The sequence below is a fragment of the Entelurus aequoreus genome, linkage group LG03 (genome assembly GCF_033978785.1).
Source record: "Entelurus aequoreus isolate RoL-2023_Sb linkage group LG03, RoL_Eaeq_v1.1, whole genome shotgun sequence".
NCBI classification, from domain to species: Eukaryota; Metazoa; Chordata; class Actinopteri; order Syngnathiformes; family Syngnathidae; genus Entelurus; species Entelurus aequoreus.
The window spans coordinates 32,263,576-32,277,568 of NC_084733.1; the positions used below are offsets into that span (position 1 = coordinate 32,263,576).

The window sequence follows — 13,993 nt, forward strand, 5'->3', positions numbered from 1 at the left end:
TTTACGAGAGCTGGATCGGCTTCGCACCAAGCTTCTAAAACTTTGCAGCTCATCCTGAGTATATTCAGGCTAAAAAATATAACTATCTTAAAGTAGGCGTTCGTCGTTGGCTCTTATGATGTCTGCCATGATTAATGGTAGCAAACATAGAACACGCTCTCGATGCTGCTGCTGCTGTTGTAGATGGAAGTAGCGTTCATTGCTATGCACTCTGTGAAATCAATGCACCCAGGAAAGAAGTTCCAGTTATGTTTAAAATGAGCAAAATACTATTACGTTATGATGAATGTGCCTGTGACTACGTTACACACACACCTACAGCTTGTATATAAAACATTTTTTGGATGGTTTTTTTAAGAGTACTTTATAGACGGAATAGATGAGTCTGTTATGATCCGTTGCCCGGATCATGTTTTGTTCTGTTAGTTTGACTGTCTCAGTTCTGTTTTCAGCACCCCTGGGTTTGTGTTTTGGTTTCCATGGGTGCTGATTAGTTTCACCTGCCTCTGATTAGTGTTCGCTCACCTGCTCCTGGGCACTAATCAGATAGCTACATATTCCTGTCTCTGGCCACACACTGGCTGGCTGTCTTATTTGCTTCTATGCAACAAGTTACGTCTTCTACTTTTTAAATTCCTTATGCTAAGCTTCGTGCGATCGGCACTCTAGTTTTATTTACTTTGTATCCTGTATGATTTATGCGAATAAATCATTGTCTCACCTGCACTTTGCCTCCAGAGTTCCTGCTGCATCTCGGGAAAACGACCCGCGCATAACCATGCGACCACGATGTTACAGAGTCCTCATTACCTGCTAGCAGTTTTTCACTATATAGAGCGCACAGAAGAGAGAAAGACACGTGTTTTTTTATCTGACATAAGGATTGTAAATGATGGGTAAAATTCCCCAAAAACTGCAGTTTTAATTAAAATAAAGTATTTTAGAATATGATGCCACGAGCTTGACAATCCTACCTTTGGGCAGTTTCGCACCTTCCTCCTAAACTCCATCTAGTTGGCTAGGAAGCAATTTTTTTCCCATCTCTCCGTAGATGTTTAACGAGACGGAATTGGTGAGGATTTTCTAAAACATTTTTTAATTTTTACAGAACTTGCAAACATTAAAAAATAAATAAATAAATAAAGTTCGTATTGTGTGTATAATTTCAATTTTGCAATAATACAGTAAGAGAACAAAAATGAGGAAAAAGTAAAGCGCTATATTCCTCCCTTTTGTCTGTCTTCCTCAGTGGGATCCCGGCGGTGTCGCTGTGCCCCCCCGACGGCGTGTATCCTGGCCAGGCCCATTCGAGCGCTTTCCAAGCTGAGCGGGAACTATGTGACAGCTGCAGCAGCCTTGGCGGACCCTCTTCCTCCAGTCAGCTATATCACCAAGTATGTGAACGCCATCACTGGCTTTCACAATACAAACATCACAGACATGCAGGATGCAACACAAAGGCCCCGAAATTGGTGAAGTAGACTGACCACATATACAATGCAGGTGAAACTAAAACAAAGGTGAATATCGCGCAAAGGTTTGTTTATTCCAGCAATTAGATTTTCAAGGTGAAATTAAAATATGACATATCTCATAACATGCAACTTAAGATATTTCAAGCTTTCTTTTGATATTACATTAACGATTATGGCTAGAGATGTCCGATAATATCGGCCTGCCGATATTATCGGCCAATAAATGCTTTAAAATGTAATATCGCAAATTATCGGAATTGTTTTTTTTATTATCGGTATCGTTTTTTTTGTTTTTTTTTTAATTAAATCAACTTAAAAAACACAAGATACACTTACAATTAGTACACCGACCCAAAAAACCTCCCTCCCCCATTTACACTCATTCACACAAAAGGGTTGTTTCTTTCTGTTATTAATATTCTGGTACCTACATTATATATCAATATATATCAATACAGTCTGCAAGGGATACAGTCCGTAAGCACACATGATTGTGCGTGCTGCTGGTCCACTAATAGAACTAACCTTTAACAGTTAATTTTACTCATTTTCATTAATTACTAGTTTCTATGTAACTGTTTTTATATTGTTTTACTTTCTTTTTTATTCAACAAAAAATGTTTTTAATTTATTTATCTTATTTTATCATTTTTTTAAAAAAGGACCTTATCTTCACCATATCTCGTTGTCCAAATTAGGCATAATAATGTGTTAATTCCAGGACGGTTGATATCGGTATCGGTTGATATCGGTATCGGTAATTAAGAGTTGGACAATATCGGAATATCGGATATCGGCAAAAAGCCATTATCGGAAATGGAAAATCTCGGAAAATGTTAGGTTTTCAAAAACTGTTAGCCATGATCATCAACATTATAAGAAATAAAGGCTTGACATATCTCACTTTGCATGACATGACTTTATATCACATATTAGTTTCACATTTGAAGTTTAATTCCTGACATGAATGAACTTATGCACAATATTAAATTTTTTGGAGTTTCACCTATGGTAAATGGTAAATGGGTTATGCTTGTATAGCGCTTTTACACCTTCAAGGTACTCAAAACGCTTTGACACTATTTCCACATTCACACACACATTCACACACTGATGGCGGGAGCTGCCATGCAAGGCCCTAACCACGACCCATCAGGAGCAAGGGTGAAGTGTCTTGCTCAAGGACACAACGAGGTTGGTAGGAGGTGGGGATCGAACCAGGAACCCTCAGGTTGCTGGCACGGCCACTCTCCCAACCGCGCTACGTCATTTAATTTCATTCAATACAGAAGATATAGGGATCATGGGTACCGTATTCCTTACTTTTATAGACACCCACCGGATTCTGTTAGTACTGTCAGCTAGAAACGCACGTAAAATCAAGCAGTGCCACATTTTGATACCCTTGTTGGACGTGATGTTATGGCCAGTTGCAGACTCGGCCAGCTCAAACACTTGGCGTGCAAACAAGCACTCAAGCAGAACTCAGAGCAGACTCAGTCGGCCTTTAGGTAATGTTGCAATTTTCTAGGCAAACAAAGCAAGTGTGCCTGATAGAAAACATTCAGTACAGTAAGGCTCCACTTTTCAAAATGTGCTAGCTAATTTACATTGGATTTGCTATAGGCATGCTGCTGATTAGCATTAGCGATTTTACATGGCGATTTCAACACATCCAAATTTGGCAATGAAAACTACAACTAAGGTGCACGTTACAATCAAACACAGCTGGTGTGTAAATAGTACAATACTTACAATGTAAACACATAGTAGAGCGCAACAAAAGACTAGATTCAGATTAATGGCAAAGACTACTTCCTAACTCAGCAACACACCCTCGATCAGGGAGTTATAACCTTTTTGACCTCGGGGCCCAACTTTTCCACTACGTAGAGGCCCACTCAAATATAAACGCTGAATTAGTCATTTTAATCTTGTTTTTTGAAATGATATTAAACCATGTGTTCATCACAAAGATCATGATTTATTTAACACACAAACCTTAGGCTTAGGTCAGGCTGATTAGACAAATATGTACTAATCATATATACTGCATAAGAAGGGACTCATAAAAACCTGATAAAAAATACATTTACATACAATTAGGTTGTGATACAATAAATCAACAAGGGGCGGCGTGGCGAAGTTGGTAGAGTGGCCGTGCCAGCAATCGGAGGGTTGCTGGTTACTGGGGTTCAATCCCCACCTTCTACCATCCTAGTCACGTCCGTTGTGTCCTTGGGCAAGACACTTCACCCTTGCTCCTGATGGCTGCTGGTTAGCGCCTTGCATGGCAGCTCCCGCCATCAGTGTGTGAATGTGTGTGTGAATGGGTGAATGTGGAAATACTGTCAAAGTGCTTTGAGTACCTTGAAGGTAGAAAAGCGCTATACAAGTATAACCCATTTATCATTTAACTTAATTAAAAATTTATATTTTAACTAAATTATCAATAAAATGTAAGTGTAATTGAAAATACAGCTTCAACACTTTAATCATAATTTTTGCTCTAAAGAATCTTCTCTAGGACTTAAGCTACAGACGTCTTTTTTTGTTTGGTATTGTCATTACTGCCACGAGAGATGGAAAAGTGTATTCCAACTGAGTACTGCTGCGGCCCACACAGACCACAGAAGGGAAACAAGATATTTTTGCCTGCCTTCTAGGGGGCGCTTGCGGCCCAACAATGGGCCCCAGGCCCTAACGTCTTTTCAATTGCAACTGCATGCAAAGTCTTCTATATAATACTTGCAAATGAGACTCAGAAGTGTAAAAAAAACAAGATGTAACAACCTGACAGTGCAGTTATTAAAATCTGTCACTGTAAAAAGTTAAATTAAAAAAACATATTTATTGTTAAACAAATTAACATTTATTAACACCTGAACACACAGGTAGGAATGAAAATCGATTCCCAGGTACTGGGAATTGGTACCGCATCAATTCAAATTTAAAAGGTGTCCATTCCTAATTTGAAATAATGCTCAGTTTTGATTTACACTGCCAGAGAGGTGCTAGAATTGAACATGATTATTGTTATTATTGTAACAAAAATGCAATGTGGCTACTTAAAGGGGAACTTTGTTGAATTTTGATCGTTTACAATCATTATGAAAGACATGACGATGGATGTAATTTTTTTTAATGCATTCTAAATATATTAAATAAATGCGATCAAAAGTCCGCTTAAAATGGAGCCTATGGGAGCCGTGCAATTCTGTAGTAAAGTAAAGTGAAGCCCTTAAAAAACATCCAAACACCTCCATTAAGGTTTTATATACATGATGTAAGTACATATGTAATGTATTAACGAGCACATTTATAATGACGTTTAATATTATTTTGATCTTTTTAAGCATATACATGGCGCATTAGTTTCAAAACGCATCACAACTTTTTTTTTCTTTTTTTTTCCTTCTTTACTGATTATTCACTGCAGACTTCATGAGAGCCAACAAACATAATAAAACATCACTTACTGTACAATGTCTGCTGTCATTAGGATGCTGACTGCTGGGATGGTCATATATTCCCATTTAGATGAATAATGTCTCATAACCCTCGCAAAGAAACGGGGCGGGGGGTATCAAGCATCTTTTTGTGGGGGTTTTTCCGCCATTTTCAGGTCCTAAATGGCTGTCAAACTGTACCAACTTGTCAGAATACCTACTCACACTTCTTCTGTCCAGGTGAGATGCATGATTTATGATCTACAATGAACTTCCAGGGAGCAAGGAAGCGAGGAAACGCCTCGCCAGTCGATCACGTCGAATTTGTACACAAGCTTGTGATCACAGCGCCGCTATAAATAGTTTGTGTGCGTTAATACTAATACTTGGTTAATATTCAAGTCACGAAATGAAAATTGAGTATTGTTGCTCGTTTTTGAATTGTTATATATCGGATTTTATGGGCAGAATAGAGAACCTCCCATTGGCTCTGCTGTAAGCAGACTTTTATTTACGATTATTTAATATTTCGAATACTTTTTTTTAAAAATCCATCTGTGGTCATGTCTTTCATAATGATTGTGAACAATAGGCAACATTCCCACAAAAGGGCAGTTCCCCTTTGAGGCAAATATTAGAAGCACTGTGTCAATGAGCGTAGAGGACAATGTTGACTTTGAGTTTGAGTTTATTTCAAACATGCATGCATACAACATGATACATCACAATTTTCAGTTTTGTCTATTCAACATGTTCGAAAAGGAGTAGGAAAAAGCAGAGCTTATTAAATCCTAAAAATGTTTGTTCACTTCCTGTTCTCAATTTATTCACAATATACTCCATAACTAATAACATAACAAATAAATAAATAAATACATAATAATTAATGAAGTAAATTTAATTTCATATGGTGAGATAAATTCAGAATGTTTATCATAGTTCTTCTTTGTACTTTGTAAACACTTTAAATTTGAACAGTTTCTTGAAGTGGATCATATTAGTACATTGTTTGATTTCTTTGGTTATTCCATTCCATAATTGAATTCCACATACTGATATACTGAAGGTCTTAAGTGTTGTACGTGCATACGAATGTTTTAAATTACATTTTTCTATAAGATTATATTTCTCCTTTTAAACTTCTGAGAGAAATTTTAAGTCAACCGAACTTATAAATTGAGGGGAATTGCGTCTGGCCCATCTGGTCAAAAAGATTTTTTTTCTAAAGATCCATTTTCATATGAGAAATGTGTTGCAGGCCCAGAATTAAAACCACTCTAACAGCTCTTAGAATTGACTTTATCAGGTTATGTACTAAATATTGCAAGTCATTTTAAATTATTTCTCTTCCTTTTGTGTTTTTAACCCCTTTTTCAGGTCCCCCGGGGACCAGCACAACTCCAAAAATGTCTGCACTGCAACCCTTACCATGCTCTTGACCCAAACACACGGCGAGAACCGAACAGCACCGTAAGCTCCGATGCAGAGCCGGGCGGGCGGGTCAATGTGGGACACAGCTGTGGTTCAGCCCGTCAAACGATTCGCCAGCACGGTGCGGCCAGATGTCACTGGCTGCACGGGTCGAGCGAAGGCGACGTGCAGAAACGGACGCAGCGACACGTGGTGACAGTGGGGTGCGTTTCCTGACATGCATGTTTATAATTAGACATTATTATTATAGCATTGTGTGTGTGTTGTTACCGACAGAGATGGAGGACTCTACTGCTTGGTGAGAAGGTGAGGACGGACAGTGTCAAAAACAAACACTTACCCTGCGTCTCCTGACAGCTTCTCCTTTGGTGGTGTTCATCTTCTTGACAGTTATTCCCAGGTGCTGGTGGACTACCCACTAGAGGTTCTTGTAGGATGTGCCTTACTGGTCCTCGGATGTTCTCTGGCTGGCCTCTTCATAGGTCCACTACCGGACTTCTCTGAGCCTCTGTTGGTAAGACTTCTGGTGTCGTGGTAGAGTATCAGGGAGTAGAGAGTTAGTGCTTGTTAACTGCCATGCAAGTGTAAAAAGAAGTCCAGTTAGTTAGTACATAGTTAAAGCTATAAAATGTGTACTCACCTTTTGAACTAAAGTGTAGAGGTAGGATTCCGCACATCCTTTTCCAGCGTATACTCTTTTATTTTGTTGGCATGTTCAGTAGTCAATCCCTGCAGGATTCGAGACGTTGCCAATTCACGCAAATTCAACCACTCTCCGCTAATTACATACCAGAATGTGTGGCCTTGCAAACATGTCCAATGTCCACAACTTCCCCACATACACTATATTGCCAAAAGTATTTGGCCACCTGCCTTGACTCACAAATTAACTTGAAGTGCCATCCCATTCCTAACCCATAGGGTTCAATATGATGTTCCTCCACCTTTTTTGCAGCTATTACAGCTTCAACTCTTTTGGGAAGGCTGTCCACAAGGTTGCGGAGTGTGTTTATAGGAATTTTTGACCAATCTTCCAATAGCGCATTGGTGAGGTCACACACTGATGGCTCTCAGTCTCTGTTCTAATTCATCCCAAAGGTGTTCTATCGGGTTCAGGTCAGGACTCTGTGCAGGCCAGTCAAGTTCATCCACACCAGACTCTGTCATCCATGTCTTTATGGACCTTGCTTTGTGCACTGGTGCACAGTCATGTTGGAGGACGAAGGGGCCCGCTCCAAACTGTTCCCGTGAGTTTGGGAGCATGGAATTGTCCAAATTGTTTTGGTATCCTGGAGCATTCAAAGTTAATTTCACTGGAACTAAGGGGCCAAGCTCAACTCCTGAAAAACAACCCCACACCATAATTCGTCTTCCACCAAATTTCACAGTCGGCACAATGCAGTCCGAAATGTACCGTTCTCCTGGCAACCTCCACACCCAGATTCGTCCATCAGATTGCCAGATTGAAAAGCATGATTCATCACTCCAGAGAACACGTCTCCACTGCTCTAGAGTCCAGTGGCGACGTGTTTTACACCACTGCAACCGACGCTTTGCATTGGACTTGGTGATGTATGGCTTAGATGCAGCTGCTAGGCCATGGAAACCCATTCCATGAAGTTCTCTGCGTACTGTACGTGGGCTAATTGGAAGGTCACATGAAGTTTGGAGCTCTGTAGCAACTGACTGTGCAGAAAGTCAGTGACCTCTTTGCACTATGCGCTTCAGCATCCACTGACCCCTCTCTGTCAGTTTACGTGGCCTACCACTTGGTGGCTGAGTTGCTGTTGTTCCCAAACTCTTCCATTTTCTTATAATAAAGCCGACAGTTGACTTTGGAATATTTAGGAGCGAGGAAATTTCACGACTGGATTTGTTGCACAGGTGGCATCCTATGACAGTTCCACGCTGGAAATCACTGAGCTCCTGAGAGCAGCCCATTCTTTCACAAATGTTTGTAAGAACAGTCTCCATGCCTAAGTGCTTGATTTTATACACCTGTGGCCGGGCCAAGTGATTAGGACCCCTGATTCTGATCATTTGGATGGGTGGCCAAATACTTTTGGCAATATAGTGTATTTTGGCCAATTAGCGTAATTTTTGCAAATCCAGTTCGTCTCTGAGCGGCGCTCAAACATGCAAGTCCACTGTTTGTTTCTTGTGTATACGAAGCAGAGGAAGAGCAACGTGTGACAACATATCAACTCTTTATTGGTCGAGCGGCACAATTGTCGTCTTCCCGGGTAGCACAGACCTACATCTGGTTGAAGTGTGATGATAATCTCACACCATCTCTCATTTACCGTCTCTCGCCATCAAAATGAGCGCTATAGATCACTTTCAACAGTTCACAAATGCTCTAAGCATGCGGGGTAAAATGTGTTTGACTATAAATGAATAGTTTTTTAAGCAATAAACACACACGGAGAATGCCTGCAACTTGTGGACGACAGAGCAGACAGCGGACAATAAGGAAGTCTTTGCTGGGTTTTCTTTTTGTAATTATAACTAAATATTACTATTATTAGATATCAATAATCATAATAGTATAGTCCAGTGGTGTCAAAGTCAAGGCCCGCGGGCCACATTCGACCCACGAATGAATTATCTATGGCCCCCGGGATGATATTTGATTAGTATTAGAACCGGCCCCCAAGCCACAGCCGCCTGCTGCTGTTTTGCACGCACCAATAATCCATTAGTGTTGGCGCTAGGAATTTTCTAAATGGAGTCCCAGGGACCCCATCAAGTCATAAAAATGGGGTCCCACAGTAAATTTATGGGGTCCCACTTTTTTGTAACCGTTTTGAAAACAAATGATAAATGTATGCATTATCCTGTTATATCTCACATTCTATATTGTGTTTTGGGAAAAGGTTGTCATCAACGTTACTTAATTCATTAAAAAAAATAATACAAAAGAAAACACATTTTTATGCATATGTAAATGTATTCAGTTATAAACATTCATTCACTTTCTTCTTTCCTTCATGGATCTAAACTTTACCGTAGTTTTTTCTATATTTTTATTGTAATATTTTCAGAATGTGTTTGTTCTATTTTTGGCCAAAATAAGACAAAGAAAACAAGCTGAAGTTGTCTTTATTTTTTAGTTTTAAAGCAATAATTTTAATAGTCTGCCCCACGTGTGCACAGATTTTCCTCCATGAGGCCCCTGAGCTAAAATGAGTTTGATACCCCTCGTATAGTCCTTTGACAATAAACTCGGAGTATGTGCTTTTACTGCCATCCAGTGTCTTCTTTTAATTCTGTACTTTGGTGTTGAGGTTCCAGGGAACACTTAAAATAACTTTCATAAAATCACAAGTTAATTTAATGTTTTTAAAAAAACAATTGTCTCAAAACATTGAAACTTGATTGGGATCAGAGTTACTGTCATGGATTATTTACTATTGGGAGATAGGACTAGGCAGAGGTCTGCACGTTTTACTAGAATTACGCCACCACAGGACTAATTGGAGTTCCTGGGAATCCAAAGAAGCTCACTGAGCTGAAGTCTTGCACTGTATGCCTGTTCTCACTGGACGACTAGATTCAAACTGCAATTTAAGGAACATTTTCTACCTAATTTTAGGCTGGACTCTTAGTTACACGACAAATAGGTACATTTGATACTGTAACCGGGAATATGTCAGCTTTATACTAATTCCAAAGTGTTGTGGTGCCAGTTGTACCATAGAAGCTTTGAATACACTGTTTCCGTCAGTCTACCCCAGAGGGTAGACTAAATGATGGGTTCTCAGTTCTCAATGCAAAGCGCTTTGCGTGTCTAGAAAAGCGCTATATAACTCTAATCCATTATTTTATTATTATAATAGCACGTTTATACACTAAAGCAGTGATTGTCAAACTGTGGTACTTCATCTAGTGATACGCCAAAGAATCACTTGATTAAAGAACAGTGTTTTATTTTCCTAGTGTTACTGTTCAAGCTGTGTGTAATGTTACTGTGGCCAAAACTTTTCAATATACATCTGCCTTGGTTTTAATAAATACTTAGGTCTACTACGCTACTGTGTTAATGTTGGTCATTGTGGTGGTACTTGGAGAGCCAAGTATTGTCTGAGGTGGTACTTAGTGAAAACAGTTTGAGAACCACTGCACTAAAGTATATTGTTTGTAAAGCCTATCGCGCAGGCAGAGGCGTTGATGATGCAAAAACATTCATATTAGACACTGTCCACAAACACCTGGAGCACCTCAGCCAGACTTTTGTTAGCGGACTTCTCCTCTGCGTTCTACACCCTGCAGCCACACATCCTGGCTGACAAACTCTCAGCCCCTCTTTCATCTGGATGACCAGCTAAACCTGTGGATGACGGACATTTTGACCAACAGATCCAGAGAGTTCTGGTCAACACCACTTTCTCCGACCTCTAACACATCTCAACCAGCTCCCCTCACCTCTGCTCTTCATCCTCTACACCCATGACTGCAGAACCACACTACTTAATTGTCATCTGGTAAAGTACACGGATGATATCAAGCCCTTCTCATCACCACGGACCAGCTCTTCCGGAGTGGTGTGACAGCTCCTGTTTGGAACTGAACGTGAACAAGACCGAAGACATGGTGATAACCTTCTCCAACAAGCAGATGGAAAAATCTGCAGCAAAAAACACCATAAAACACGGGAAGCCTTTTGAAGTAGTCAAGGAGTACAAATACCTGGGTACCATTTTTGACAACCAGCTAAAATTCTCCTTCAACACAGAGGATATTGTCAAGAAATGTCAGCAATGAAAATACCTTCTTCGGAAGCTCAATTTCTTTGAAGTCAGCAAGAACATCCTCCTGACTTTCTACGACTCCTCCATCGAGAGCATCATTACATTCTCCATAACCTGTCCACCAGCCTCCAGAACAGAAACTGCCTGCAGAACACGGTCAAAGTCTGTTCTAAAATCATTGGACTTCCTGTGAGGACTCGGTCTACCATCTAGGAGCAGCAGACACTCAAGTTAGCAAGTCGGATCAGGCAGGACCCCCCACACGCCCTCTTTCCAGCGTTTAAGAGGCTCCCCTCAGAACGTGGGCTTTGTGGTCCCTCTGCAGGACACAGAGAAGAAGAACAACAACCTTTGTCCCCCTGGCTGCTCAGCTCCTGAACTCTTGATCCCCTAAACCCCCACCCGCCTGCTCCTAACTAACCCCTTAAGACTTTTTTATTATGCTAACAGTGGACTTCATGCACTGCAGACACTTTATTATTTATTCTTTCAGTATACCATTTATACAGCTCTAGTATATTTTTAATCTGCCATCCTAGTATGTGCCATGCACCACAATCACTTCTTAGCTACAAACCCCGTTTCCATATGAGTTGGGAAATTATGTTAGATGTAAATATAAACGGAATACAATGATTTGCAAATACTTTTTAACCCATATTCAATTGAATGCACTACAAAGACAAGATATTTGATGTTCAAACTCATAAACTTTATATTTTTTTTGCAAATAATAATTAACTTAGAATTTCATGGCTGCAACACGTGCCAAAGTAGTTCGGAAAGGGCATGTTCACCACTGTGTTACATGGCCTTTCCTTTTAACAACATTCAGTAAACGTTTGGGAACTGAGGAGACACATTTTTTAAGCTTCTCAGGTGGAATTCTTTCCCATTCTTGCTTGATGTACAGCTTAAGTTGTTCAACAGTCCGGGGGTCTCCGTTGTGGTATTTTAGGCTTCATAATGCGCCACACATTTCCAATGGGAGACAGGTCTGGACTACAGGCAGGCCAGTCTAGTACCCGCACTCTTTTACTATGAAGCCACGTTGATGTAACACGTGGCTTAGCATTGTCTTGCTGAAATAAGCAGGGGCGTCCATGGTAACGTTGCTTGGATGGCAACATATGTTGCTCCAAAACCTGTATGTACCTTTCAGCATTAATGGCGCCTTAACAGATGCGTAAGTTACCCATGTCTTGGGCACTAATACACCCCCATACCATCACAGATGCTGGCTTTTCAACTTTGCGCCTATAACAATCCGGACGGTTCTTTTCCTCTTTGGTCCGGAGGACACGACGTCCACAGTTTCCAAAAACAATTTGAAATGTGGACTCGTCAGACCACAGAACACTTTTCCACTTTGTATCAGTCCATCTTAGATGTGCTCAGGACCAGCGAAGCCCATAGGGTTTCTGGGTGTTGTTGATAAACGGTTTTCGCCTTGCATAGGAGAGTTTTAACTTGCACTTACAGATGTAGCGACCAACTGTAGTTACTGACAGTGGGTTTCTGAAGTGCTCCTGAGCCCATGTGGTGATATCCTTTACACACTGATGTCGCTTGTTGATGCTGTACAGCCTGAGGGATCGAAGGTCACGGGCTTAGCTGCTTACGTGCAGTGATTTCTCCAGATTCTCTGAACCCTTTGATGATATTACGGACCGTAGATGGTGAAATCCCTAAATTCCTTGCAATAAGCTGGTTGAGAAAGGTTTTTCTTAAACTGTTCAACAATTTGCTCACGCATTTGTTGACAAAGAGGTGACCCTCGCCCCATCCTTGTTTGTGAATCTACTTTTATACCCAATCATGGCACCCACCTGTTCCCAATTTGCCTGTTCACCTGTGGGATGTTCCAAATAAGTGTTTGATGAGCATTCCCCAACTTTATCAGTATTTATTGCCACCTTTCCCAACTTCTTTGTCACGTGTTGCTGGCATCAAATTCTAAAGTTAATGATTATTTGCAAAAAAAAAAAAATGTTTATCAGTTTGAACATCAAATATGTTGTCTTTGTAGCATATTCAACTGAATATGGGTTGAAAATGATTTGCAAATCATTGTATTCCGTTTATATTCACATCTAACACAATTTCCCAACTTATATGGAAACGGGGTTTGTAATATCTGCCTACTTGCACATAGCTCTGTATGTGTGTGTATGTTTTTATTTAACTACAATTTAGTGTTTAACTTGAAATTGTTGCTCATTTACTGCTCTGTGTGCCTCTTAATTGCCCACCGGGGACAAATAACGTTTTTAGAATTGAATTCTCTGCTTAGGTGGATAACCTGAATATAAAATAGGACTCTCCCTCACGATGTTAGGCCCAATGTTAATTAATATTCCTATCATGACTTTAGTATCATCATCAATTAATCAAGATGTACTAAATTAGATCAGATTACATGCATTTTCATCTTGATTAATTCCATTATTTAAAACTAAATTAAAGGTGCTCCTCCAAGATACTATTTCATTATTCCAGTACGAGCTAGAAAATAATCATAATTGGACTGCTTTTGAAGTCCATGAGAAAATACCAATCCTGATATATAAGGCACGAGCATCTGCATAGTCGTACGTTTTGATTTGTGTCAATGTGTGCTTTATCTCCTCAGGGCTTTGAGCCACGAGGGACACACATCGCCGTTCGGCAGTCCAGCTTGTCCAGACTGCAGGAGAACACTGGCCCGGGGAAAGTGTTAGGTCTGTTGCCAGAGCAGCTCAGTAAAAGGTCAGTTCGGGCGGAAGGCTCGCTCCCAACACAAAACAAGCGCATCATAAACCCCTGCAGTACTTTTAAAAAAAGTCTGAGGTCATCACTAGCTCTGCTTTTTTAACAACTTTTTTTTCACATATTCGCTTTGACACAG

General features: G+C 40.3%; 1 protein-coding gene across 1 annotated transcript in view; it reads left to right on the forward strand.

Moving 5' to 3' along the window:
• The window catches only part of disp2 (dispatched RND transporter family member 2), a 33,774-nt gene that overhangs the window by 11,539 nt on the left and 8,242 nt on the right, over nt 1–13,993 (forward strand). The window contains exons 2-6 of the mRNA XM_062041618.1: nt 1,250–1,394; nt 6,302–6,558; nt 6,632–6,661; nt 6,746–6,869; nt 13,739–13,854. Of these exons, the coding sequence (XP_061897602.1) occupies nt 1,250–1,394; nt 6,302–6,558; nt 6,632–6,661; nt 6,746–6,869; nt 13,739–13,854 (672 nt within the window). The remainder of the gene's footprint in view (nt 1–1,249; nt 1,395–6,301; nt 6,559–6,631; nt 6,662–6,745; nt 6,870–13,738; nt 13,855–13,993) is intronic.